At 43.6% G+C, this 26,550-nt stretch overlaps 1 protein-coding gene across 3 annotated transcripts; it reads left to right on the top strand.

Annotated features, from left to right (window-relative positions):
- LOC119737785 (coadhesin-like) lies at positions 1–25,856 on the top strand. 3 transcript variants are annotated; one of them, XM_038212389.1, is made up of 17 exons: positions 1–190; positions 698–913; positions 2,682–2,773; positions 12,643–12,764; positions 13,497–13,609; positions 14,082–14,429; positions 15,318–15,488; positions 15,910–16,098; positions 18,294–18,467; positions 18,898–19,068; positions 19,958–20,140; positions 20,712–20,882; positions 21,347–21,467; positions 22,153–22,394; positions 23,754–23,958; positions 24,383–24,510; positions 25,009–25,856. In XM_038212389.1, exons 1-17 carry the CDS (start codon positions 121–123, stop codon positions 25,026–25,028), a joined length of 2,736 nt encoding a protein of 911 aa, XP_038068317.1. In that variant the 5' UTR covers positions 1–120; the 3' UTR covers positions 25,029–25,856. The 3 variants fall into 3 exon arrangements, with proteins under 3 accessions (XP_038068317.1, XP_038068319.1, XP_038068318.1); XM_038212391.1 differs by lacking the exons at positions 1–190; positions 698–913; positions 2,682–2,773 and adding an exon at positions 5,267–5,521; XM_038212390.1 differs by lacking the exons at positions 1–190; positions 698–913; positions 2,682–2,773 and adding an exon at positions 8,125–8,228.
- Positions 25,857–26,550: the final 694 nt, after the last annotated feature.

Below are 26,550 nucleotides of genomic sequence, written 5' to 3'. Positions count from 1 at the left end.
GCGCGACCAAGGCTGAGTTTGAAATTTCAGTCACGATGGCATGCGATCGCAAAAGTTTAGCCCGTCCCGTCTTATTTCAGTAATTACAAAATTAATGATTCCCATTCTGGTCGTTTCAAAATGAAAACAAACGATGGACTGTTCTTATTGTTACTGGTACTTGCTGCTCAGCTGGATGAAACGTACCAAGGTAAGATCGTCAGGACATGAATACGAAATCGACGGTTTAATTTGCAGGATACATGTACAAATATATTGCAAATATTTCTAAGGAACCCATATAAATAGCTGTCCATGAAATGCCATTTGAAGCCATTGAGCTCAGGACTTACAGATTACACACAAGCATTCAAATGCAAATGATATTTTAATCATTTAAATCAAGACTAAAACATTGTTTTTACTGTCAGATTTTGTGTTTTGAATACTTATGAGGAACAAGTCATCCATTTTTTCCCTGAAATATTAATGGCGATTTTGGTATGTTTTCCTTTGCAAGGTCTCCCCCATTCATCGAGGTGGGGAAACAGTCCACGTTTCGTTGTATCGAATGGGTATTTCTCAGTTCTTAGAACGGTAAATGATCAGTGGTGGACAGCTGAATTTTGTGATCTTCATATTAAGATAGACGTAACTTGGGAATATGCATAATAAATTATATAAATCTGATCAAACATATTATATTTCTTCTTCTCAGATTGTACTGTTTACGAGTTCAGGGAGACATTCGCCACGTTTGTGGTGTTGGACGTCACATCACCCACGGGAGACGAGCGGTGGCTCACCTATGGCTGTCGCTTCGGATATCATTTCGACGGAGAGGACCCGACCCAGCCGGACTTCTTACTCTCGCAGGACACCATGCACTGCGAGTATGGCAGATGGCAAGAACGCCCACGAGTATGCGGCGCAAGTAAGCTCCGATTCCATTGGTCTATACAGGGTGGTTAAAAAAAAAGGGACGCCCACATTTGACAGCAATTTTCACCTATTTTTACAAAGTATTTTTAACTGCCGATTAGTAGCTATTAAAGTACTGGCCTTTTAAGCAACTGTGACGAAAAAAATCGTTGCATTTGCACATTTTTTGTTGTTGAGCTATGCTAATTTGAACATTTTATGTGCGAAACCTGTTTTGTCCACGGAGGTATACATTCCCTTCGCTTGACTGAGCTCAGCTATTGGAGCTTTATTTGAAAGGGCATTATATTTGATTGTTATACATGTATTATGTAATGTTATGCAATAATGAACTTAAGCCAACGGCTCATTGAGTAGATGATCTTAACACTGACATGAATAATTGGACAGCTTCAATAAAAAGTTACCAGGGCAAAATATATTTTGGTGGGAAGGTTTTTGAATTTGTATGAACTACGAAAACGTCCAATTTACATAAAATAACCCGTGGACAAGACTGATTTTGGTGACTTGTATTCAAATTAGCATAATATCACTATTTTTGCGACTTTCACTAAGCTTTTTTTCACCATGCAAAGTAAAAGGCCTATACCTTACTACTATGTGAACAAATATTCAAAATAAGCTCATTAAGTAAGTGAAAATTGCTGTCAAAAGTGGGTGTCCTTTTTTTTTAACCACCCTGTATATTACTGCCAACACAAACCAATAATTGGGCCATTTTTCTTCAGTACAGGGAAAGAACTCCGTCTTTCTTTCTATTTACTTCTTGGTCCAAAACTTGATCTGGATTGTTTCTTTAATGCAAGTTAAAGCAACGTGTTTTTTTTTATATACAGGGTGAGTAAGTGAAGTAAGTGAAGTTCTGCGTGTGGCACTTTCAAAATCTAGGATATGAAAGCCCAATTCATAAGATTTCTTTTAGTACACGAGTCATTCAAATCACGCATGTACTTTTCAAGCTACGGAATTTTAAACATAACCACCGTTTTAAAGTTCTGTCCACGGATCACAAAAATAAGGAGTGCGTTCTTTCAGCAAAACGAAAACAATTCACACACATCCCTATGCGATTTGTTTTCGTTTTGCTGAAAGAACCCTTACCTTTTTGTGATCCGTGGACAGAACTTTAAAACGGTGGTTGTGTTTAAAATTCCGTAACCTAAAAATTTCATGAGTGATTTGAATGATTCTTGTGCTAAAAAAAACTTATGAATTGGGCTTTCATAATCTAGATTATTACAGTCCTACATGCAGAACTTCACTAAAACAATGGTCCCGACATTTGGGTTTCTTTTTTTTTTGTAATTCACCCTATATACAGTAAAAAGCGCTATCAACAAGATGCATCGAATCCTGTCTTAGGCCTGGGAACTTTGGCACGCGAACCCCAGTTCCGAAGACTAGATTTGATTCATCTCGTTGATATGATAGCGATCTCTGACGCCACAACGGTAGGACCGCGATTGCCAGGCGGTTGGGACTGGCTGCGTATTAGAGGAGCAACATCCTAATCCAGACTTGGACCAAGACTATCTGTCAGTCAGCGATATCATCTTTGGAAAGGCTTCGCTTGTCAGTTGGTTTCCACACACCACTTATTTTCAATGTAAAAGCATCCTGTTTCAAAATGATATGCTTGTACCTGTGATGTCTAGTTTGTTACGGGTCAATAAACAATCACATCAGAATATTTTTGTAGAGGCAACTTATCAATTGGTATATTGGTTTGTTGGTTGGTTGTCATTTTCATTTTGCAGAATACAACAGTCTACTGGAAGCCCTCGATCACCTGGACTACCGCAATGAAACGGCCTGGGAGGGGGAAGCGCTGGAAATTGATTTCTTCATTGTAAGATTTGATAAGTCAAAAAATGTTTGTGATTCTCACTTACTTGCAATTTTAAATGCTGCACATTGTAGCACACATTCATAAAGATTAATTTCAATTTCAATTCACTTCACTTTATCTCAACACTTATTTCCATATTGCAAAATGTACATTCAGATAATTTTACATCTTGAAGGTCGATATAAGAACGGTATTTGATGAAATACAAGAATAGAATTATAAATACACGATATTTTAACTGACACCTTTCTGTGACGTAAACCAATGACTGGATTGGCAATTTTTCTGAATTTAACGGTTGTCATATTCCGTGCGACCCATGTACACTCACCCATCATTATTGCAAACACCGGCAATCTTGGTCCCCCTATCGTCCCTAATCCTCATTCCTTTGTTTGTATTCCAACTTTTTAGCAACAGCGCTCATTGGTTTTGTACACGAATTTCAGTCGTGGACGTTCGGTTAACCGCAGACGTATTGTTTGTGCCCTAACCTTATACGTACACGATTGCCGGTGTTTACATTCTTACCGCCACACACACAAAACAAAACAAAACAAAAACCTGACCAACCTCTCGCCAAACCTTGTTCAGTGTAGACAATTACTTTTTATTACGCATGCGTATTATGGGAGGGCCCTGTCACACTTCTGCGTATCCTAATTCCTTATGAGTTTAGCATTGACGTTTTTTTTTCATACGCAGTCGTACGCACAATACGCACCTCATATGCATCTTTATCGTTTTGTGTAAGTTTTATGTACACAGGCATACGCATGGTACGGCCCAGTACGCTGGATAGTTTTGGGCATGCACAAAACTACGCTGCGTACGCTATTACGCAGGTCATAAGTTATAAATACGCAGCGCATCGGTCCCGCATCGGTCGAGCGCGGTATGAGTACGCTATGTGTTCAGGGGCAGCCTCGACTCCAGGGGCGCGTGCTCGTTCCTTACACTAACCCCTGGCTGTGATGATGACGTAAATGACACTGAATGGCTATTCACAGCGTACTGCGCGGGCATTTCGAAGATTGCACACCGGGCGCGCCCATAATGCGCTCGCGCTCGCGTGCTTAGCTTTGCACGTTACGTCACGTACGAACAAAAAAATTATGATTCAAAATTCGCGAAGCCTGTACGATATGGATTATGTCAGCCGCGTTTTTCGCTAAAAAAAACCGGTATCTGTGGTTGTAAAGGCACGAAAGCCGAAGACGGTACGTACATTTAATACAAAACTTTGCTAATTAACACAACGTCCAAACGTTGTGTTTGAAAGCATTGATTCTTCAAAATCACAACTTTTAACATTTTAAAGATGGCGTCGACACGTAAAACGGATAAACTGCAGCCATAATTATAATGTACCGTATTTTGGTATTGTAACGATTCCGGCTTGCCTAATATTAATAAAATCGGGTCCCAGTTATCTGCCGGAATCTTGAATGAAGAGTCGATGAGTGAGACGGGATTCTTGGAGGGGATGGGGGAATTATTTACAAGCGACCACAAGATAATGAACAATAAAAGATGTCCACAAGCAGTAATTCTTTCAACCGATCAAAACGGTAAACTCAGTTTATTTAATCTTCTTGAGTAAACTTGAATATCTTTGGGACAGCGCCCTCTATTATAGGAAGTAAGGAAATTATAATGAAGCTGTGGTATGAGTTTCTCAGTGGTAGCGTGAGTAGCGTATCGATTCGATGGCCGCTTTTCCTGTAATGTTTTATACAATCTCAAAATATTACAGCGCATAAAGTAGTTTCTTATATTTTGTCTAAAGTGTCGGAATTTTCACACACAAAAGCGCTCGTGTGGTTTTCCGCCGACAAAGCCCAATTAATAGCGCAAGTAGCCTGTACCATGGAGCTCCTTTTTATAGCTCCGTGCCTGTACACGGTTGCTTGCTTAATCAGTGCACGCAAACGTGGGGCAATAAATAGGTCTTGAGGCCTTGTCTTGAGGTCTTGCGCGGCCTACTCCAAGAGGGAACAGAACCCAAATACTCGGAAATCTGTGGAATTTATAGGCACAGTGCGGACGTGCTCTGCACGCGCGTACGCGCGCATCTCATACAACTGCAGTGATTGGCTAAATAACACAACAATCTACGGTAGCTTGTAACAGCACAGCAGTACGCATGCGCTGGCTCACAGTTGTGTCGTAAGGTAACGTACAGCATGTACGTTCATTCAGTAAACACTGTGCATGTGGCAACAACACAACAGGAAGTCAGCGTAGGCACTGCTGAGAGTCCATAGCCCCGAGGAATTATGACTGCAACTAGCCTTGACCAAGGCGTTGGGCTTATCGATTCGCCGATAAAAAAAAAATTCGCCGATATTAAGAAAATCCCTAATCAACTTGGCAAGGCATTGCGTGCACATATCGATGCCCGTACGCTGCTAGTGAGAAAGTAACTTGTACCATACAGCGATGCTTTCACGTACGCACGTACACACACGTACTCGTACAACAGCCATGCACACACAGTACATGCATGAGCTAGTCCGCGTAACCCAACGCCTTGATGGTTTTGAGTTGACCCAGCAAAACCTATTACGGTAATGAGGTACCACCCCCGCGTATACTGAATTCTCATTGGTCAGCCCGCGATAGGCTAATTAACAAACACGTCGCATCCGCGAAGAAACGCTGCAATGGCGGCCCGTTGCTGTGGGTGAAAGTCGTTCAGTCCCAGTCTGTCCGAAGCAGTATTGAAGGCTCCAACGAATTATGCAGGTAATGCTGTCATAAGACGATCGTTGCCCACTCAAATGGATTCATTACACGAGCCGAAAAACTCGAATCAATGTCAAATTGTTGAAAAAGTGACGAACATTTCGCTCTCGCTAAAAAGACATGGAAGACGCCATGATGAGTAATGCATTATGCATGCCGCGCGTCGTCACATGATTCTTGTGAAGCTTACGATTGGTCAGCTAGAATGAATTAATCATACTATTGGGAAGGTTGTTTCATGTGATTGGTCCAAGACGAACCTACATAATCATGCACGGCATACCCGCATATCCTGAAGCCCGCCCATTTTTTTCCAAAACTGGACGAAAAAGTAAAGAAAGACATTAAACCCGGAAGTTGCAGACCCAACAAGGCGGTCGTTCGACAGGCCACGCGGCGCGTATATCCCCCACACGTACGTACGTATATATATAGTTCGTCCTTCGAAATTCGAAGATGACAGCCAACATCTCCATACTAGTTGGTGTTGTGTGTTCGCAGATGGCTAATAAGTCCAATTCTAGCCAGGAAGCTACGGTCCTACACTGGACACACTAGGTTGGGGGTGGGGGTGGACACGTAGGGAAGCATCTAGCTGACGAGATTTTCGTTGCTGTCGTTTCAGCTCAGCCTCCCTGATGCGACGGGCTTCGAAGCTTGATGCACCTTCGTGTGATAATCTTCTCCATGCCGTTCGATCATGGGCATGTTCTTCCCAGCTACTCACATTGAAGTTGCATTGCTTCATGGTTGCTTTAAGGCAATCCTTGTATCTCTTGAATTGACCACCAGCCGATCTTTTGCCTGTTGTTAGTTCACCGTAGAAGATCTTTTTGGGGAGTCGATCATCAGGCATCCGTACTACATGACCTGACCAGCGAAGTTGAGCTCTCATGATCAAAGCACCTACACTGGGCAATTCCGCTCGCTTGAGGACTTCAGTGTCTGGGACCTTGTCTTGCCATCTGATGCGCAAGATCTTACGCATGCAGGAAAGGTGGAAGTGGTTCAGCTTTCTGATGTGGCGGCTGTAGGTTGTCCAAGTTTCACAGGCATACAGCAGGGAAGTCAGGACTGCAGCTTGATACACACGCAGCTTTGTTTTCAAGCTTATGCCTCTCCTATTCCACAGACGCTCACGAAATCTTCCGAAAGCTGAGCTGGCTTTGGATATCCGATTTGTGATTTCCTGGTCTATGTGGACCTCTCTTGACAGGGTGCTGCCCAAGTATGTAAACTTGTCAACAGAATGAAGGATGTGATCTCCAATGGTGATAACGGGTGGAACATATGGCTTACTTGGAGCAGGTTGAAACATCACTTCTGTCTTTTTCAGATTGATTGAAAGTCCAAAGCGGGAGCAAGCTGTTGCGAAGCAGTCCATGATGAGTTGTAAGTCTTCCTGGGTGTGGGCGACAAGAGCACAGTCATCGGCATATAGGAGTTCACGAACTAATTCATCGAATACCTTTGTTTTTGCTTGAAGTCTTCTCAGATTGAAGAGTTTACCATCAGTCCTGAATCTCATCTTCACGCCGATGTTGATGTCACGGAAAGCATCAAGGAGCATGCTAGCAAACACGACACTGAAGAGCGTTGGTGCAAGGACACAGCCTTGTTTAACTCCATTTGATACTGGGAAGGGTTTTGAAGACTCCCCATCGTCCGTTACTCGCGCCATCATACCATCATGAAACTGCTTAACCATCTCGATATACTTTTCAGGGCAGCCAATTTTGGACAGGAGTTTCCAGAGTCCTTTTCTACAGACGGTGTCGAATGCCTTTGTCAAGTCGACGAAGACACAGTAGAGGTCGGTATTCTGCTCTCTGCATTTCTCTTGTAGCTGCCGGACTGCAAAGATCATGTCGCCTGTACCTCTTCCTTTTCTGAAACCACACTGGCTGTCGGGTAGAAATGTGTTGGCAATGTGTGTTATGAAGCGATTAAGCATGATTCTGGCGAGGATCTTACCAGCAATGACCAGCAGGGAGATTCCTCTGTGGCTGTCGTACGTACACCCACACGCAGAACACAGTAGGCCTACATTTACTGCCTTATTACACCATGCGTACAGTCCGTACTCACGTGTGTTTGCTTGCTGGTTGTGTTAGCCGTTCGTACGGACAAGGGTCGTACACGCACGTAGCCGCGTTGATTGCGGGTGCAGGGCCCGATTATCTCCCTTCGACAAAAAGCCGAGAGACCGCATTGAACAAGGCTAGACTGCAACAGGATCAAAGAACAAATTCAACAAATATTATTAGATTAAATTAAAGGTTCCAGCTAGGGAAAAGGTCAGTTGTATACAAAGTTTCAAGCACTAAAATACTAAGCTAGCAAGGAATAATTGTGATATTAATAAGCATCCTTGCGATTTTCGCCACAGTATATTTAAATTACAAAATTCCAGTGGCAGTCCGACTACAGGGGCGCGTGCTCGTTCCTTACACTAACCCCTGGCTATGATGATGACGTAAATGACGCTGAATGGCTATTCACAGCGTACTGCGCGGGCATTTCGAAGATTGCACGCCGGGCGCGCCCATAATGCGCTCGCGCGCTTAGCTTTGCACGTAACGTCACGTACGAAAAAAACATTATGATTCAAAAGTCGCGATGCTTGTACGATATGTATTATTTCAGCGCCCGTTTTTTGCTAAAAAAACCCTGTATCTGTGGTTGTAAAGTCACGAAATGGAAAGGGGTACGTACATTGAATACAAATCTTTGCTAATTAACACAACGTCCAAACGTTGTGTTTGAAGGTATTGATTCTTCAAAATCACAACTTTTAACATTTTAAAGATGGCGTCGGCACGTAAAACGGATAAACTGCAGCCCTAATTATAATATACCGTATTTTGGTATATTTAAATAACACAATTCCAGGGGTTACGATCGTGCAAGGCATGATGGGAAACAACATGGCGCTGCAAGATCGTTCTACTATAAAGACTGGATAGCGAACAGAGAGCTGCACAATGAATGAATTTGACGCCATATTGGTGAGACCGGTGATGATCTACAAAGGACAAGTTGCCGTCTTTATAGACAGCATGATTACTTTTGTAACATCGCGGTTCATTTGACTTATATTTTGACCACCACCACTGACCAAGGTTTACAATTATGATCGACGTGAATTACTTTTTTAATGCCGCAGTTCACTTTTTCGGCGTTTTGGAAAAAATAATCACTACGGAAATGTGTCCCTTTTAGAACATCATAATATGTGTACATGACCAAAATGCGCGTCAACTGTTGATACAACGCGCGCGTATATACGCGCTGAACGTTCGTATTATACGCAGCCATCTTCGTGAGACCGGGGGCGAATTGGTCAATATGCAAAGTCTACTGTGTGAATGCTGTATGGATATCCGCTATCCAGTCTTTATATAGAGATCAGTGCTTTATATATGCTTCAAAGTGCAGAACACAACCTCATCATCAGCAACACTTTGTTTCGACTTCCAAATAAAAACAAAACGTCATGGATGCATCCCCGTTCAAAACATTGGCACCTGATTGATTATATTATAATCAGGAAGAGGGACATTGCAGATGTGAAAATCACCAAGGCTATGAGAGGAGCTGACTGCTCGACTGACCATCGACTCATCCGTGCGAAGTTCAACTTCAACATCAAACCACTCAGGAGACCTCAGGGCAAGAAGCCACCAAAGAAGCTCAACGTTACCAAATTAAAGACCGCCGCTGTAAAATGTGAACTGTGCAGCGCAATGTACCAGCAATTCATCTCTGCTGACTTGGTCTCAGGCGACATTGAAAAGGACTGGAAATGCTTCAAAGATGCAGTCCACACAGCAGCTTTCGAAACTTTGGGCCCTGTTGTTCGGAAACATCAAGATTGGTTTGATGGAAATGACAAGGAGATCAAGAAACTTCTTGAAGAGAAACACCGCTTACACCTATCCATGATCAATGATGAAAAATCCGCATCGAAGAAAGCAGCCTTCCAGAGCATCCGTAAGACACTGCAGGCCAGACTCAGAGCTATGTGCGACTCATGGTGGAGCAAAAAAGCGGACGAGCTCCAGTCCTACTCAGACTGTAAAGACATGAAGAAGTTCTATGATACGCTCAAGAAAACTTATGGGCCAAAATCATGTGGCTCTACCCCCGTCATGAGCTCTGATGGAACCACACTAATCACAGAAAAGAACCATATCATGGACCGTTGGGCTTCTCACTTCGAAAATCTGTTAAACAGAGACTCAAACATCAGCACTGAGGCATTAGATCAACTGCCTCAGAGCACTGTCAATGTAGCCCTAGCTGAAGTGCCCACTACCTCCGAGACTGAAGAAGCCATTGATGTACTATCCATGGGTAAAGCAGCTGGCTCCGACTCAATTCCTGCCGAGATATACAAAGCAGGAGATGCTTCGTTCGTGCAACGCCTCACAGAGCTATTCCAACTGATGTGGATCAAAGGAGTGCTTCCCCAAGAGTTCAAGGATGCCTCCATTGTCCACATTTATAAGAAGAAAGGCAACCGTTCCATTTGCGACAGCCACAGAGGAATCTCCCTGCTGGTCATTGCTGGTAAGATCCTCGCCAGAATCATGCTTAATCGCTTCACAACACACATTGCCAACACATTTCTACCCGACAGCCAGTGTGGTTTCAGAAAAGGAAGAGGTACAGGCGACATGATCTTTGCAGTCCGGCAGCTACAAGAGAAATGCAGAGAGCAGAATACCGACCTCTACTGTGTCTTCGTCGACTTGACAAAGGCATTCGACACCGTCTGTAGAAAAGGACTCTGGAAACTCCTGTCCAAAATTGGCTGCCCTGAAAAGTATATCGAGATGGTTAAGCAGTTTCATGATGGTATGATGGCGCGAGTAACGGACGATGGGGAGTCTTCAAAACCCTTCCCAGTATCAAATGGAGTTAAACAAGGCTGTGTCCTTGCACCAACGCTCTTCAGTGTCGTGTTTGCTAGCATGCTCCTTGATGCTTTCCGTGACATCAACATCGGCGTGAAGATGAGATTCAGGACTGATGGTAAACTCTTCAATCTGAGAAGACTTCAAGCAAAAACAAAGGTATTCGATGAATTAGTTCGTGAACTCCTATATGCCGATGACTGTGCTCTTGTCGCCCACACCCAGGAAGACTTACAACTCATCATGGACTGCTTCGCAACAGCTTGCTCCCGCTTTGGACTTTCAATCAATCTGAAAAAGACAGAAGTGATGTTTCAACCTGCTCCAAGTAAGCCATATGTTCCACCCGTTATCACCATTGGAGATCACATCCTTCATTCTGTTGACAAGTTTACATACTTGGGCAGCACCCTGTCAAGAGAGGTCCACATAGACCAGGAAATCACAAATCGGATATCCAAAGCCAGCTCAGCTTTCGGAAGATTTCGTGAGCGTCTGTGGAATAGGAGAGGCATAAGCTTGAAAACAAAGCTGCGTGTGTATCAAGCTGCAGTCCTGACTTCCCTGCTGTATGCCTGTGAAACTTGGACAACCTAGCCGCCACATCAGAAAGCTGAACCACTTCCACCTTTCCTGCATGCGTAAGATCTTGCGCATCAGATGGCAAGACAAGGTCCCAGACACTGAAGTCCTCAAGCGAGCGGAATTGCTCAGTGTAGGTGCTTTGATCATGAGAGCTCAACTTCGCTGGTCAGGTCATGTAGTACGGATGCCTGATGATCGACTCCCCAAAAAGATCTTCTACGGTGAACTAACAACAGGCAAAAGATCGGCTGGTGGTCAATTCAAGAGATACAAGGATTGCCTTAAAGCAACCATGAAGCAATGCAACTTCAATGTGAGTAGCTGGGAAGAACATGCCCATGATCGAACGGCATGGAGAAGATTATCACACGAAGGTGCATCAAGCTTCGAAGCCCGTCGCATCAGGGAGGCTGAGCTGAAACGACAGCAACGAAAATCTCGTCAGCTAGATGCTTCCCTACGTGTCCACCCCCACCCCCAACCTAGTGTGTCCAGTGTTGGACCGTAGCTTCCTGGCTAGAATTGGACTTATTAGCCATCTGCGAACACACAACAACTAGTATGGAGATGTTGGCTGTCATCTTCGAATTTCGAAGGACGAACTATATATATATAGAGAGAGAGAGATCAGTGGATCGTACCCACGGGGCACGAGGTTGTTCCAGGGGTTACGATCGCGCAAGGCATGATGGGAAACAACATGGCGCTGCAAGATCGTACCCACGGGGCACGAGGTTGGTTCATGGTAATTCGCTGACCTCCTATATCGGACGCATACATAGCGTACTTGCAGCGCAGATACAACGCACGCTGAACGAACTCATATCGAATGCCGACGTATTGCACGAATTAGTACCGCTCGTCCCGCGAGCGGGCAGCGCATTGTACTTATTCGTTACTTATGAGAAACGCACAGATAGCGAACTTGCGCACTGCATACGCAACTCATATGCATCTCATACGTAGTGGATGTGCTGAATTCGTTACTTGTTCGCTAGATGTGCGTCGCACATAAGTCAAAGTAATCAAAAAAAAATCGACGTTTTTGATCGTACGGCTGCGTATTGAAAATTTTTGATAAGGAACTCATAAGGAATGAGTAACAGTGGCTATACCTCAGTTGCAAAAGGGGGTCTGCTCATAAGTCCGACGCCACATAGGTCCGACGCCTCATAAGTCCGACGCCTCATAGCTCCGACGCCTCATAGCTCCGACGCCTCGTAAGTCCGACAAATTAAACGCCTCGTTTTTCCGTTGTCGGACTTATGAGGCGTCGGACTTATGAGGCGTCGAACCTATGAGGCGGAATGAATACATTTTATGCCTCATAAGTCCGACGCCTCAGTCCGAAATTTCGGACTTATGAGGCGTCGGACCTATGAGGCGTCGGACATATGATACGGCCCCTGCAAAAGAACAAAGTGCGTTCAGTATAGCCAAGCTTAACCAGTCGAACCAAAGTTAATTCCTCACCAACCCGGCAATCTGCAAACCAACCCAAACCAAGCTATTAACCTGACAAAACCCAATCATATGCTGAAAGCAACCCGATTCGAAAGTCGCCCCATAGCACATAAAAACAACACATTCGTTTTATCAAAAATGCATTTTCCCCAGAAAAGTCCTGACTACGTTAAAAAGGGACCTTACGTGTTCAAGGCGAACGGGGATGAGGTACAGAACGCATCCATGTCTGGCTTCTTACGTCAGGACCGAGGGCCGTATTCAAGATATGTAAGGTACGTATTATGGATGCCTCTTCGTTTATAACAACAAAATAAAAGCGAGGCCTTAGGCCACAAAAAAGTGTCCGGTTTCTGGTATGGAGCTTGCCCAAAAAGTGGTGCGGCGACGCGGCTTTTTTGTTGTTGTTTACTTGTTTTTTTTTGCTTCAAATGTCGGCTGATGACTGCAAAAGGTGCCCGACTAAACTTAGTGCAAATATTATGGGAGACCAGAGAGGCCACATAAAGCTTATTCTCGATCATAACCCCATATCAAAACACGTTAAAATTGTCCAGCAGCAGGATTCCAGTCAAACCAGTGAGTTTTGCAGTTTTGAGACATCATCTTTCATCGAATTTTTTTTTTCATTTTGCCGACGCGCATGGCTACGGTGACGCGCGCGCATACCAGAATCCGGAGACTTTTTTTTGGCCTTACTTGCAAATAATGAAACCATGGGCTTCCTGTACGGCTCCGGCTCCATGTGATTTTAGTCCCTCGTGATCGCGAAACGTTGATAAAAATCAATTTTTGTTACCATTTTTGACCGTCGAACTTGATCAGTATTTGAGGCAGAAGTACACAGAGAGACTGTTGTCGTCATAGGCACACGGTAGTTTGAAAAGTAATTGTGCGCCACAATGTCAAACAAAATGACTAGCAAAGAATATATTTCATTATGCATGAAACCTTTTCATATTGTCTTTATGTCTTTTTTTTTTCATTTTTCGTCTGGCTGAAAACAGATGGACTGCCTATTTAACCAAAGCGGACACCGGCTACTACTACTATCACGATATGGAAAGTCGCGGACACAAGCGGAAACCCAGATATGAATATTTCTATATTGAGATTTATGGTATGTACAATTCAGAAGTTATTTTAAGGGTTTTTTTAACTTGATAACGAACTTATTATGAAGATGCAGGCGTTGGCCTGGATCGATGTATTGTTTGTTAGTTTTGGTTGCATCTTTCCTAGATTTTGCCTTTCTAGAAAGTACCTTCCTAGGAAACTTTTGGTCGCATGGGAAAAGATTCTGGACTTAAAAACTGGTTTGACTTGTTTGATAGCCTGTATTCTAGTAAACAGTTGAAAAAGTAACAGTGTCAGATTTAGATTTGGATGAATAAACTTGCAAACACACAAAAAACGTGCCGTTGAGGCTTTACATGATTAGGAGTACAAATTGGGTCAAGTTGAGCGGAACGGGCCTATAGGCCTACACCACAAAGAGGCTTCTCAGAAGTACCACAGGTGTAAACTCGACGTCTCGGTCAGTTTGTTGTGACCATGGTTAGAAAACAATATTACTGTTTATTGCTGAACAGGACCCACGCACGGCGAGTGGAGCGAGTGGGGATCCTGGGGCGAATGCACCGCGACGTGTGGAGTCAGCACGCGCTACCGCGAGCGGGCCTGCGACAACCCGCCGCCAGCCAACGGGGGCACCGACTGCGCGGGCCCCGCCAACGCCACCGAACCGTGCGCGGTGGATCCTTGCGCGGTCCACGGAGGCTGGTCCGGGTGGGGCGAGTGGTCCGCGTGCTTCGTGACCTGCGGCGGAGGGAGCGTCTCCAGGAGCCGAGTGTGCGATGATCCAGCCCCGGCCTGGGGCGGTGACGACTGTGTGGGTGAGGCGGTGGGGTCGGACGTTTGCAGCCCGGATCCTTGTCCTGGTGGGTAACAAGTTTGTAAACGAAAAATTGCATATTTTCCATTTCGAGTCAAGAGAATTGTAAACCTTAAACTCCAAGTATAAGACCAAGCTGAGTTTATAGCTTAAATAATGTTTTTACACTTAAATATGCTGTGCATTGACAAAGGCAATAGTGATGTAACTAACTAAGCGGGCTCATGGAGACACGCCCCTCCCAAAGGCCTTTCTTGTGCCAATTACCCCCCCCCCCCCCCCACTGCTCAGAATTTTGTTGAAAGACAACATGGGCCTTTTGCTGTTAAAAATCCATTGAGTGCCCCCTAAAATTCCCCTGTCAATTGGACCCCAGTATAGTCCACTGGTATAATTACATTTTTCACCTTGACACCCATGTTGAAAACACATAAGAAATTATACATGAACATTGGAAATGGCTCAAAGTCTGTTACGGCACTGTACATTGTATAAGCAAAGATACGACTGAAATCACTCTTAAAAATAGTATTCCCCTCCTTGGTAGCTGATGGTTACACTGGTCCCCTTGGTCTACGTGGTCGTGATTTGCTGACTACATTAAACTGTACATCCGTTATAGGTCATGAGATGGAATGCCATGGGTCTGATTTTCATTCTTTCTTTACTTGTTTTTTTTCTCTTAAAACGTTTTCTTAGTCATTTGGAACATTTTTCTTTTTTTTCCCATTTGTAGTTTGGAGGATATCTTTTATGGGAAATAGAGTCAGAGAACCGACTTGCAACTCAAGGTGCTTTGATATATGCCCATAGTGAATGTGTGGTATGGAAAAAAATATTGCTACCTGGTCGACCTGTATTATATCTTGTGTTGGCTGCTCTATTTCCACACTAGTGGCCTCCTAACCAGTCAATATTGTTCTCCTCCTTGTAGTTGATGGTAACTGGGCCCAGTGGTCGACCTGGTTGGCATGCAGTCGCACGTGCGATGGCGGTACCAGAGACCGGGTCCGTACGTGCACCGACCCGCCGGCCCAGCACGGAGGGGCAGACTGCAGCGGAGAAGACGCCGAGGTCGAATCGTGCGGAGATGGTGCATGCAGAAGTAATTACAGCCGTGGCCATATTAAAGTCAACTGTGTGCTTTTTAAGTTCGAAAATTAAGTTATTCATTTCCAACATTATGAGCTTTCAAGTTAGATATAGACTGGGATTCTCGCTCATTAACTAAAACCTTAAATGCGTATCAATTTCATGGACATGTAGCAAAACACTAAGTGTGGTGCAGATCGCTTATACAGAACAGCAAAATGTAAGAGAGAATATCAGATTCCTTGTCCTCGAACGGAGATTTCTTTTGTTTAGAACGTCCCGCTCACGTACGCCGCTATATACGCGTGCACTTATTCTATGGGAGAAGTGTTATAATTTATTATTTGGAACAAAAGGAAGCACAATGTTAGTCCTCGGATATAATGGAAAAGTGCGACTTAGTGAAAGTTGTTGATACCTCTCATGACCATCAGGAGACGGCAACTGGGCCCAGTGGACGGAGTGGTCGCCGTGCTCCAAGACGTGCGGCTTCGGTAACAAGACCCGTGAGCGGACATGCAGCGACCCGCCCCCTTCCAGTGGGGGTGATGACTGCCCCGGGGTGGGGATGCCGGCCAACCACTTCCAGCAGGAGGACTGCATGGACGTCTACGACTGCCCAGGTACGAACAGATAGATAAATGTGCTGCAAATAGCCTAATAAGATATATTATTCTAAAACAATGTGAACAAGGGCCCCGGGAAATTTTGTATCATAGATGCTCTGTGGTGCATGCTGAGGCGATTCCTGGCCCCTTTCCTCCTGAATTATTTAAGCAAAAGTTGTTAAGCTTATAAAGATTTTTTTTAAATATATACCTCTTGTTTTTACAAATTTTAAGCTACTGTGTACTTCAAAGTTGCAAACCATGTATTTTCGTCTGCATAATTTCAAGCATTGTATTAAAAAAAAGGAATTGTATTGACTTAGAAAACTGTTGCAATGGGCGATGCGCTGGGGCATTTGCTCCAAGGACTAATGCGAACGCGGAGCAGTGTCTTACGGCGTGGGGTTCGGGGTCCACTGAAGGGCCCCGGGAAAATTTTGATTCTATAGATGCTTTGTGGTGCAATCTGAGGCGATTCCTTGCCCAATTTTAGCAAAATGTTGTGAAGATTATTATAATTTTTTTTCCATTATCGCTTCGGTTTGCGGTAACACCATGCGTTTTTTTAATTTTTTTGTTTATTACTTTAAAATTGTACGCATGTATTTCTTAATACAAGCCTAGTTAAGTTTCTTCTGTTCTTCACTTGATAACCAAGTATTTTCGACTGCATAATCAGCTTCTTGCATTTTATTTTTGAAAAGGAATTGGATAGGCTGAGTAAAATGTTTTATGGGTGTGTAGGGCTAGGGAGATCTGTCCCGAGGACTAATAATGCGGAGCACGAATGTCATTCGGGGTGGGGTCCAGGGCCCGCTTAAGGGCCCCGGGAATTTTTTTGATAATTAGATGCTCTGTGGTGCAATCTGAGGCGATTCCTGGCCCCTCTTTCCCTGAGTTATTTGAGCAAAATGTTTTAAGTTAAATAAGGATTTTTTTCATTGGTTTAATATATACTCTTGCTTTAACAAGCCTTTTAAGTTTTTTCTGTTTTTCACTTGATAACCATTTTCGTCTGCATAATTATTTCGTGCATTTTATTTTTGAAAGGGAATTGTATAGTTTGTAAACTTTTGCATGATGCTTTCTAATGTTGTGTATCAAGTTCGAATTTTCAGTTTATCAATAAGAAAAGATTTTCAATGGAAAATTTCTACGGAAACGGACATGTTTTGGACTCCTCAAAGCGCCGAAGAAATGCTGGCAAAGTGTTCGTACGAAAACCGTACCATTGACCAATAGTGTGGTACAAAGAGCAGCGTACAACGTGTATGTCGCGCTCATTGCGCTAAACGTGCATGTTTTTCGTACCGGTGTCACATGAAAATCCGACTCCTATGAAAATCGGACCCCTTTTCCCTATTATTGGTTAATCCTTCTCACGTGACCGGTCACTTTCCTAATTACCATACTTACGCATGCGCGTTATTACCAATGAGTCCGAATTTCATAGAAACGTAAATTCACGCTACACCTGTCCGCACGCTCATATGAATCGTATTTCATAAACCGATACTATGCAGGGTTAGGTATGGAGTACGTACGGTGGTCGGGATCGCGGTTTATTTCGAAGCTTCTCGAGTTCCCTAGTCATACGGCCAGTACACAATGTTTGCAGGCCGCTGATGTTTAATATCGGCACCAGTATTTTTGTTAGAAGGTTGCCCTCCTTCCCTCCATTTCTCTCACCTCCCCATCTTTTCCCCCCTGTTTTATTCATTTTATTTTTTTGTGGACTTAATTTGACGGGGGGCACGTGCCCCCGCGGCCCACCCCTGGATCCGCGCCTGATGCAAAGAGATAATAAGACAACAAATTATTCATAAAAACAGTCTTTCAAAATAACAGTTGTTACAGAACAGGGTGCAGATAATAGCTTATTCCTCGTTCAGGTTCAGCAAAAATCTCTTGTTTGACAGATATAGGCCTACCTATGTTAAAACAAACCCAGGCCACCTTAAAATCTTTCTATTTCTAAACATTGTGAGTCTTTGTTGTTGAATAGCTAACGTACACCAGCGTTTCACATTTTGTGCTCAAAATAAACACTTTTTGGAGTAAGTTAAAATTAAGCGTTTATAATTGGTTCTGGATAGAAAGCAAAGGTATCAGAAAAGGCATTTAGGGCATGCACAACACGATAATACCGCCACCATTTTAATAATATTTTTTTTCGTGCAACACTCATACATTTTGTAATAATTCATTAGTGGACGGTAACTGGACGGAGTGGTCAGCCTGGGGTAACTGTACTGTGTTGTGCGGTGGAGGAGAGATCGTCCGAAGCCGGGAATGCACCAATCCCGTGCCGGCATGGGGCGGTCGTGACTGCGAGGGAAACGCAACGGACGTCATTCCAGACTGTAATCCAGAACCATGTGGCGGTAAGCTATTGGCCCTTTGCTCGTTCCGGCTGGAAGAGAGGCTAAACATGGCAAGTCTGTAGGCTATCGTTTCAAGCAACCAAGCCTAGCCCAGGTGGACTCCCGTACCTCGTCACTTCTTCAGTCGTAATGCAATGAAGAAGTCGTCCAAACTGGGCTAAACCAAACCCAACGACACGAAAGCGACTTACAAATGAAAAGTAACCCTTTCCTCAACATGTCGGTTCCATTCAGAGAGAGCATAAAAAAGGAAGGGAGTAGTTTTCAAGTTGATGGAGCAACGATACCTTCATTGTAGATTTGAAAAATTGCTGCCAAGTTTCAGGATAAATCGGGAGTCTATTTGGTTCCCGATGAAACCATTTACTAGATTGCTTATTTGTCACTGTGACAACTTTCATGTTTATTTCCGAGGTTTTTTTTCCGTCAGTTGACGGTGGTTGGACTGACTGGTCCGAGTGGACGACATGCACCAAGACGTGCGGGGGCGGCACCACGCTCAGGAATCGGAGCTGCACCGACCCGCTGCCGACACACGGCGGGCGGGACTGCGAGGGAGACGGCGGCGAGATCGAAGCCTGTCACACCGAACGGTGCTTGGGTACGTTCAACGACGTAGTCGGGTGCTCTCGATCTACCAAAATGAACCAGGCGAGGTTGGAGAAGTTTGGAGAATGAGGCAGCATGCCTGCTGTTAATTTTTGAGGATATACCGTGTCAAGGTCTTGAGCTAGCTATGCTTTGCGTTGTTTATGATTTAGTCATGCAAACATTAATGCTTAGAACATGGTATCATCCGCACTGCTTCTTGACAGTGGCGTAGCCACCGGGGGGGGGGGGGGGGGGGGGGGGGGGGGGGGGGCGTGGGGGGGGGGGCGACCGCCCCCCCTGAAACCTTGCCCCCCCCCCCCCCCCCCGCCCCCCCCCCCCCCCCGTCCCCCCCCCCCCCCCCCCCCACTGAGATTTTGAGTTTCTAAAAAAATTGTCATTGATCTAAATCTAAATAGTTGCGAATGATCCACATGATGACCACTGAGAAACGACCCTTCGACCGGCGACCGCGGACCAGTAAGCTGACAACCGGCGTGACATAGCGCATAATGATAATCATCCGCATTGATATAACGTCTTGAGTTGTGTTGGAGGATTTTGAAGGATTGAGGCAGTGGTCTCGGCCCTCCACTGATGATTATGGAGGAATGAGGCATTATCAAATATCTCCATGGAAGTAGGTGGATGATTTTGAAGGATCGAGGATACATTCAGTAAAAAAAAAAGGCCTAAAGGTTTATCATTGAATGTCTTACGGAATAATTAGTAAAACCGGAGTACTAGGTTTTAACTTATGTTAAACTGTCAGAATTGAATCCAACACACTCACAAAGGACGTGACCAAGTTTAAGGTTTAAGCCAAGTTTAACTTGAGTTTTAACAGACGGCAGAATTACCATGCGTATTTATGATCATACTTTTTCTTACCTGTTTTCAAGATGGCGCTTGGTCTCAGTGGTCGCCGTGGTCCGTGTGTTCCCATAGCTGTCGTGGAGGGGTCCAGGCACGGTCTCGGTCCTGTACGGACCCTAGGCCCGGCTTGGGAGGGAGTGACTGCCCGGATAGCGGCAACATGAAGAGTTACAGTCAGTGGCAGAGGTGCAACGAGCAACCGTGCCCAAGTAAGCACAAATAAAGCAAATATGCCTACTGCTTAAAACTTCGTAAGTCTGTGGAATACTGTGCCTGAGTAAGAAGAGTAATTTACATCACGGGAAAAGGTATACTTCGTACTTCGTTGGTATCCTCCTGAAAACACCATCTCGGGATCTTGGCTAGGAGGTCGCTGGGATACATGTCCATGGACTTTACCTACCCTTACCAAACTTTGTATATTTGGGTTTTGCATCACGAGTAATCGATTTAGCCTATTTGCGACATTAAAACTGCACCTAGAAATGGGACTTGAATGATTATGGAGACATTGAAATGTCTTCCTAATCTACCTTGTATCCCTGATGTGCAACTTGTTAGTAAAATGTTTCTTCCTATAATGGACTATTTATTTGCGAGAATTGCAATACATCAGATATGAACCGGCCAGCCGACCCCGACACGCTCAGCGGTAGCCGTTGGTTTATAGACGCCATGCAGAAGGTCGTGGGTTCGAGTCCCACGCGAGTATCGGCTCGTGAATTCTTCTTACAAGCTCTCGATCGAGCACCTTTTAAAAACATTTTGATGTTGTTTCAGTTCATGGTTGGTGGTCTAGCTGGTCGGCGTGGTCGGCCTGTCCGGTGACATGTGGAGGCGGCTACCGTGTTTCAGCCAGGAATTGCTCCCGGCCCGCGCCGCAGTGGGGCGGCGAGCAGTGCCGAGGGAACGCAGTCAAGACATGGCGGTGTAACACCAAGGCTTGCCCACGTAATTATGTCCAATGATTAGAATTTTACACGAGTTTTTTTTTCCAATTCAGCCGTTTAAATCAGTTTTCTTTGCTAGAGAGTTGAGGCTATTAAACCTAAACAAAAGTGGCTGCTATATCGCGGAGATTTGCTTTTTGATTCTGGTATCTACTATTTAAGCAGGGTCGTCATTTTTTTGCCTACTCAAACGACAAATTATTCCGGGAAAGCAAATGTGTGCAAATGGGCAAATAGACGTTTCTGTGGCGAATAGATTTCTCTGTCTAACGGCAAAAACATGGACAGGAGTCTTCAACGCCCGTTTGAAATAGAAACGTAAACGTTTGCCGTTTGAACAGTTATGCCTGCTGAATTTTGTCACTTATTATCAGGGCGCCCGTGCACACACCATTTTGTGAATCTGGTACAAATAATCTAACTCTAATTGTTTTAATTTTCTGTACAAATAATGACATAAAACAGTGTTTGGAGCACCGGACGGTGTCGCATTTTCCCCGAGTGACACGAACATCACAGTCAGTTGGCATGTGCCCATGGAATATGAGTGGCCATTGCTTTATTACAACGTACATTACAGGGACAGGCAAGTATCTCGAGACATTTTTTTCTTAATGACAGCACTTGTCTTGTCGTCTCCCCCCCCCCAAAAAAAACAACCCCACTATAGAACGTATAACTATTCCCACAAAAGCGAATTCGTTTGGGCTATAGTTTGAGTTTCACTCCGGAAGATGTAAAACCCATTTAGAAAAAAACGTACATATTTTAAACCGGTCTCCAGATCTTTTGTGTTGTTAATTAATGCAAAGTGCTCACGACTCGGACGTGACTCGAACCCCTGAGCCCTTTCATTGTGCCATTCGTTAATCCCGTAGGCCTATAATCTGTGTAGGGCTTCTGATTTTCACGACTCGGTATTTCATGATCTATAAAGACTTCAATCTTGACTGGACTGAGTTTACCGAGGATTTTCGTGGTCAAAAGCTATAGGGCCGGCCACAAAATATTATTTGGCAATGTTCGAATAGGGAACAAGTGGAATGCGAATTTGTTTTGACCAACAAATTTCTGAGTAATTTAAAAAGAGCATGAACTCACAGCAGGTTTTAATTAATATCGTTTGCATTGCAGCTCTCCTGTTTGCTCTTTTGTTCCATAGATGCACGAGTAGACCGCTTGTGCCGTTGAGGTGAGAAAAAAATGGCGTTTGGCCATTTATGAGTGTATTCAAGTTTTTATACTCGAAACCTTTTTTGTCTCCCTTGCAGACTTACCGGCAATGAAAGCCTCCACACACTAATCCACCCGAAGTCGGAGGTCCACCCTTACCCCATCTACAACCTGACGTCGTTCCGGACTCTACCTACCAAAGACAACTCCACGTTCGCCATGACGGTCCGCGGGCTGTCAGCGTCCACCGAGTACGAGCTGTGCTTGACGGCCAAGCATGGGTACGGCGCGGCCACTAGCGGCCACAGTCAGGTCACGGTGGTAAAGACACTCAGACATGGTATGGAAAAAAAAACCAAGTACCTATCGATTCAATGACAGAAAACTTGCCCAAAATGAAGATGAACACTGATATCGAATACCTTGTGAAAATATTTCGCCCCATGCATGGTTTCGTTTATAAGGAAACTAACTTGATTTTTTTATTCCAACAAAAAGACATAATTTCCTCCCATTTTTTTGACGTCTACAACCCTCTTAAAAAAGACTTTTTGGTTAGGGCACAAACAGACCCGCTTCGCAAGCAGACTGGTCCGATCCGCACATTCGATACTGATCGTGGGGCGGGAACCAGCCTAGCCCTCGAGAATGGAATTATTGTCTGGCAGCCAATTATTCGAAATTGTAAAGTAATAATTCAATAACTAAACATGGGGCGATTTGTTTGGGTTCATGTCTCATTAAAAAGTTAGATATTTTGTATTGCTAGAATACTGAGAAATATATCAATGGGCCTTATGTACAATTTTGGCCATTGTTGTCGTGTTCCCTGAATGTACATGTATTTCATAATTTGTGAACTGCTGAATGGGATGGTGTCAGGCTATTTATTCACTATAGCCTCAGTTTCATTTTTTTTTTAAATGTGGCTTAAAACATTAGAGTATGTCTAATCACAAATTTTAAATTATTCATCAGAGCAGACTGGTATTAATTTGCAACATCATTGCTTCCATTTCTCTACACAAGTTCCAAAAATGAAGATTTTACCTCACTCTCAAAGTCTCAATCCAATATGGCCGACTCGCAAAATAAGGGCCATTAATAAGAAGAGGAATCAATTTAATTTGGGATGAAAATCGAAAATAATGAACGCGAGTTAAAAGGTGGTTTCAAGATACAGTGTACGTGGGCACACTTAGTCTTATTTTTGCGCGCTATTAGCAACGGAATCCAGTATAACGAGACCTAAAAAACTTGTGCATACTTTTTCCCTGTATTCTCAACGTATGGTATCCACTGAGCGGATTCAGCACGATAAGGTGTGATGCACCCCATATAAGAGTTTGAGGAATGTTATGGCTTCACACGAAAACATGCACAAAAAGCATATGATCATAACTATTTAGACCCTTAACCTTTACAAAAATGGATGTCACGTCCGTATCCTTAGTAATAAAGAATACGAGTAGTTATTTCATCCTTCGGAAAGAAGGCTACCGATATCATCTATTTGTGTAATGGCCCAGAAATACGTTGATGAAAAGGCACCAATTTACAAAATTCGCCGGGGAGCGTGGTGAGCTGGCGGCCAAATTTTGTTGAGAAATTAACCATCATTTTGTTAGAGCCCATAGTGGAACATAATTTAATACGCTACATGAATGTATACTTGCCATCTTTTTCTTCAAACTTTCAGCTTTTCCGGCTCCGCCCGCGCCGGTCACGATCGAGTACGGGAACTACGCCATCGAGCGGGAATACAAGGTGCTGATTCGCTGGTCGCCGGTCACGTGGTCCAACCACACCGCGCCCACCATGTACCACGTGATGATCCGAGATATCAAGATGACCATTGACAAGCCGTGGATCGTGCTAGATGAGGTTCCCACGCAAATCACAGGGTCGGGAATCATGCAGTTTCTGACTAATCGAAAATAATAAATGCTCTTAACATTTGCCCAAAACACCTTTTGATATAGTCTAACTTTCCACTGCGCTTGTTTCGTTGTAATTAATTAAGGTACAAGCTTTATTAGCATACGAAGCCTGGAGATTGCGCAAATCACATAATTTTGTATTCTTAATTATGATAAATAATTACATGTACACTGAATTGTGTGTTCAAATAGTATAGGTTGGTTTACGTTACCAATTAGACATCGGCCTACCTCAATATACCCGAAGATAGGCCTATACCTAGGCCTAAAGGTCTATTGGTTTCAAAATATCAAATTCGTTGACGAACGATTATGCAGAAAACGATTTCAGAAATTCTTGTACTTTGTTAATCAATTAATCTTTCGAAGATTTATTTTTTTCCTACAGGCATCTGATACGTCAGGGTTCACAGTTCAACCTCCGTGACAACGTGTACATTGTCCAAGTTGCGGCGAGTAACCAGCATGGTAGCAGTCTACCAGCTATTTGCAGGGAACTGGTGGATTATTTGGCAGGTAGGCCTACACGATGGAGAAAAAAAAATTCAAATTTTCTAGAATTAACCTAAATCTATATGGTATATAAAGAATATCATTATAATCTATAATATAATGTTAGGCTTATAATGTAGAAAATAGGTGGTGAAAGTGGGATGGGAGGGGGCAAAGGGGGGTGATTTGCTCCCCCCCCCCCAAAAAAAAATCGGCAATAAATTAGCGCTATATTCTCAAATCTTGGCACACACATTTTGGGAAAAAATGTTGCAACCTGACGCCACTTCGGCGGTTGTGTGCAAAGTCTATGGGGAGTCAAAACACATTTCTAAGTATTTCCTCACAAACTTAGAAATGCAGTTTCTCAGTCCCAGATAAGTTCATGTCTTATCATCATTTTTGCTATGACTGACCTTCATTGAGATGATATATGAAGAAAAAAGTGGCGTCAGGTTGCAACATTTTTCCCCACATTTTTTTTTAGTTAACTGAGACCATTATTTTGTTTTCTATCCACAGTGGAGGCGGATAAAGAGTGACATCAGGTCACAGAAATGTCCCGAAACCAAGACACAGGACGAAACTCGAGTTGACTACAAATAAAGCTACTGGCATTTTAATACAGACCTCGGAATACGTCATCCTTTTCTTCTCGTGTCCTCATTTCAGTTAATTCCTCTATCGTACCTCCTGTGATTAGGCCTTTGTTAGATTTATGGATTTGTTCATTTCCGTGTCTTCCTTGACGTATAACCGGAGTAAAACACGCGGTCGGTTGATCAGACCATGGATGGAGCTATAAAAAGCCTTTTTATAGCTCCATGATCATGACCCTGCGTCATGCACGGAACATGCGCTAGTCGATATTGTGGGGGTTTACACAAATTGTTGACTTCGTCTCCGCTTTGCGCTTCAGTGAGCCCAGCCGCATGATTTTAATCCTCAGCTTGACCGGGTCCAGTACAATATTTGGGCCATTTTCTGCTACGGAACATCGATTCTGCCACTCAAGGCTTTTGCATGGTCTAATTGCACGAATATGAACGCAGCAGGATTCTTTTAAGTTGAACCTTCGGCTACAGTACGAAGACTAAGCCTGCACGAAGCCGGGATTTTATAAACCTCCAATAAGGTATAGCGCCCTCTTGAGGAACTGAAGCTTTTCGAAATTAAGGCTCTTTTATATTATGAGCCTCGGAGCCTGAGGATTTTTCTGACAGGGAAAGTCCACTGACGATGTCATTGGGAAAGACCCATCATATTTAAAATTCGAAATTTTGAAATTTTTATTTCTTTAATGGCCAAAATGATTAAAAAACTGTTGACTAAAGTTGTTACATCCAAATAAATTTCAACCTTGGAACCTATTTGTAAGTTATTGTGAAATTATTTTAACTGCAGAAGATTGATCTTTTTATTTCAATCATCCTTTGAGAGACTTCACAAGTGTTTGGAAAAATTCCTGAGATAAGGCCCCCCAAAAAAGTCTCCGGTTTCTGGTATGGAGCTTGCCCAAAAAGTGGTGCGGTGACGCGGCTTTTTTTTTTTTTTTTTACCTGTTTTTTTTTGCTTCAAATGTCGGCTGATGACTGCTAATGGTGCCCGACTAAACTTAGTGCAAATATTATGGGAGACCAGAGAGGCCACATAAAGCTTATTCTCGATCATAACCCCATCTAAAAACACGTTAAAATTGTGCAGCAGCAGGATTCCAGTCAAACCAGTGAGTTTGGCGGTTTTGAGACATCATCTTTCATTGAAAAGAAAACTTTTTCATTTTGCCGACGCGCATGGCTACGGCGACGCGCGCGCATACCAGAAACCGGAGACTTTTTTTTTGGGGCTTAACATGTCAACAAGAGCTATTTCATCAACCAAGAAAAAACCCAAATCAGATCAAATCTACGATAAGTACTGTTAAGGAATTATACAAAACTTAAAAGCTATTTCTGAGAAAACGATAGGGACGGAATCATTGAAAATCAGTAGTTGGCAATGTTGTCGAAGCCTAATGAATTAAAAATCAAAGAAACTATTCTAAGAAAGATCAATATTTTCACT

The sequence above is a fragment of the Patiria miniata genome, unplaced genomic scaffold (assembly GCF_015706575.1).
Source record: "Patiria miniata isolate m_02_andy unplaced genomic scaffold, ASM1570657v1 HiC_scaffold_3, whole genome shotgun sequence".
Lineage (NCBI taxonomy): Eukaryota > Metazoa > Echinodermata > Asteroidea > Valvatida > Asterinidae > Patiria > Patiria miniata.
Note: the sequence above shows the minus strand (reverse complement) of the source record. Positions and strands in the feature narration are given on the sequence as shown.

Coding starts and splice junctions, on each gene's coding strand:
- LOC119737785 (XM_038212389.1), top strand. CDS start 121: ATGAAAACAAACGATGGACTGTTCTTATTGTTACTGGTACTTGCTGCT. Junction 914..2,681: donor CCCACGAGTATGCGGCGCAA/GTAAGCTCCGAT, acceptor TTCATTTTGCAG/AATACAACAGTCTACTGGAA. Junction 22,395..23,753: donor GGTAAAGACACTCAGACATG/GTATGGAAAAAA, acceptor TCAAACTTTCAG/CTTTTCCGGCTCCGCCCGCG.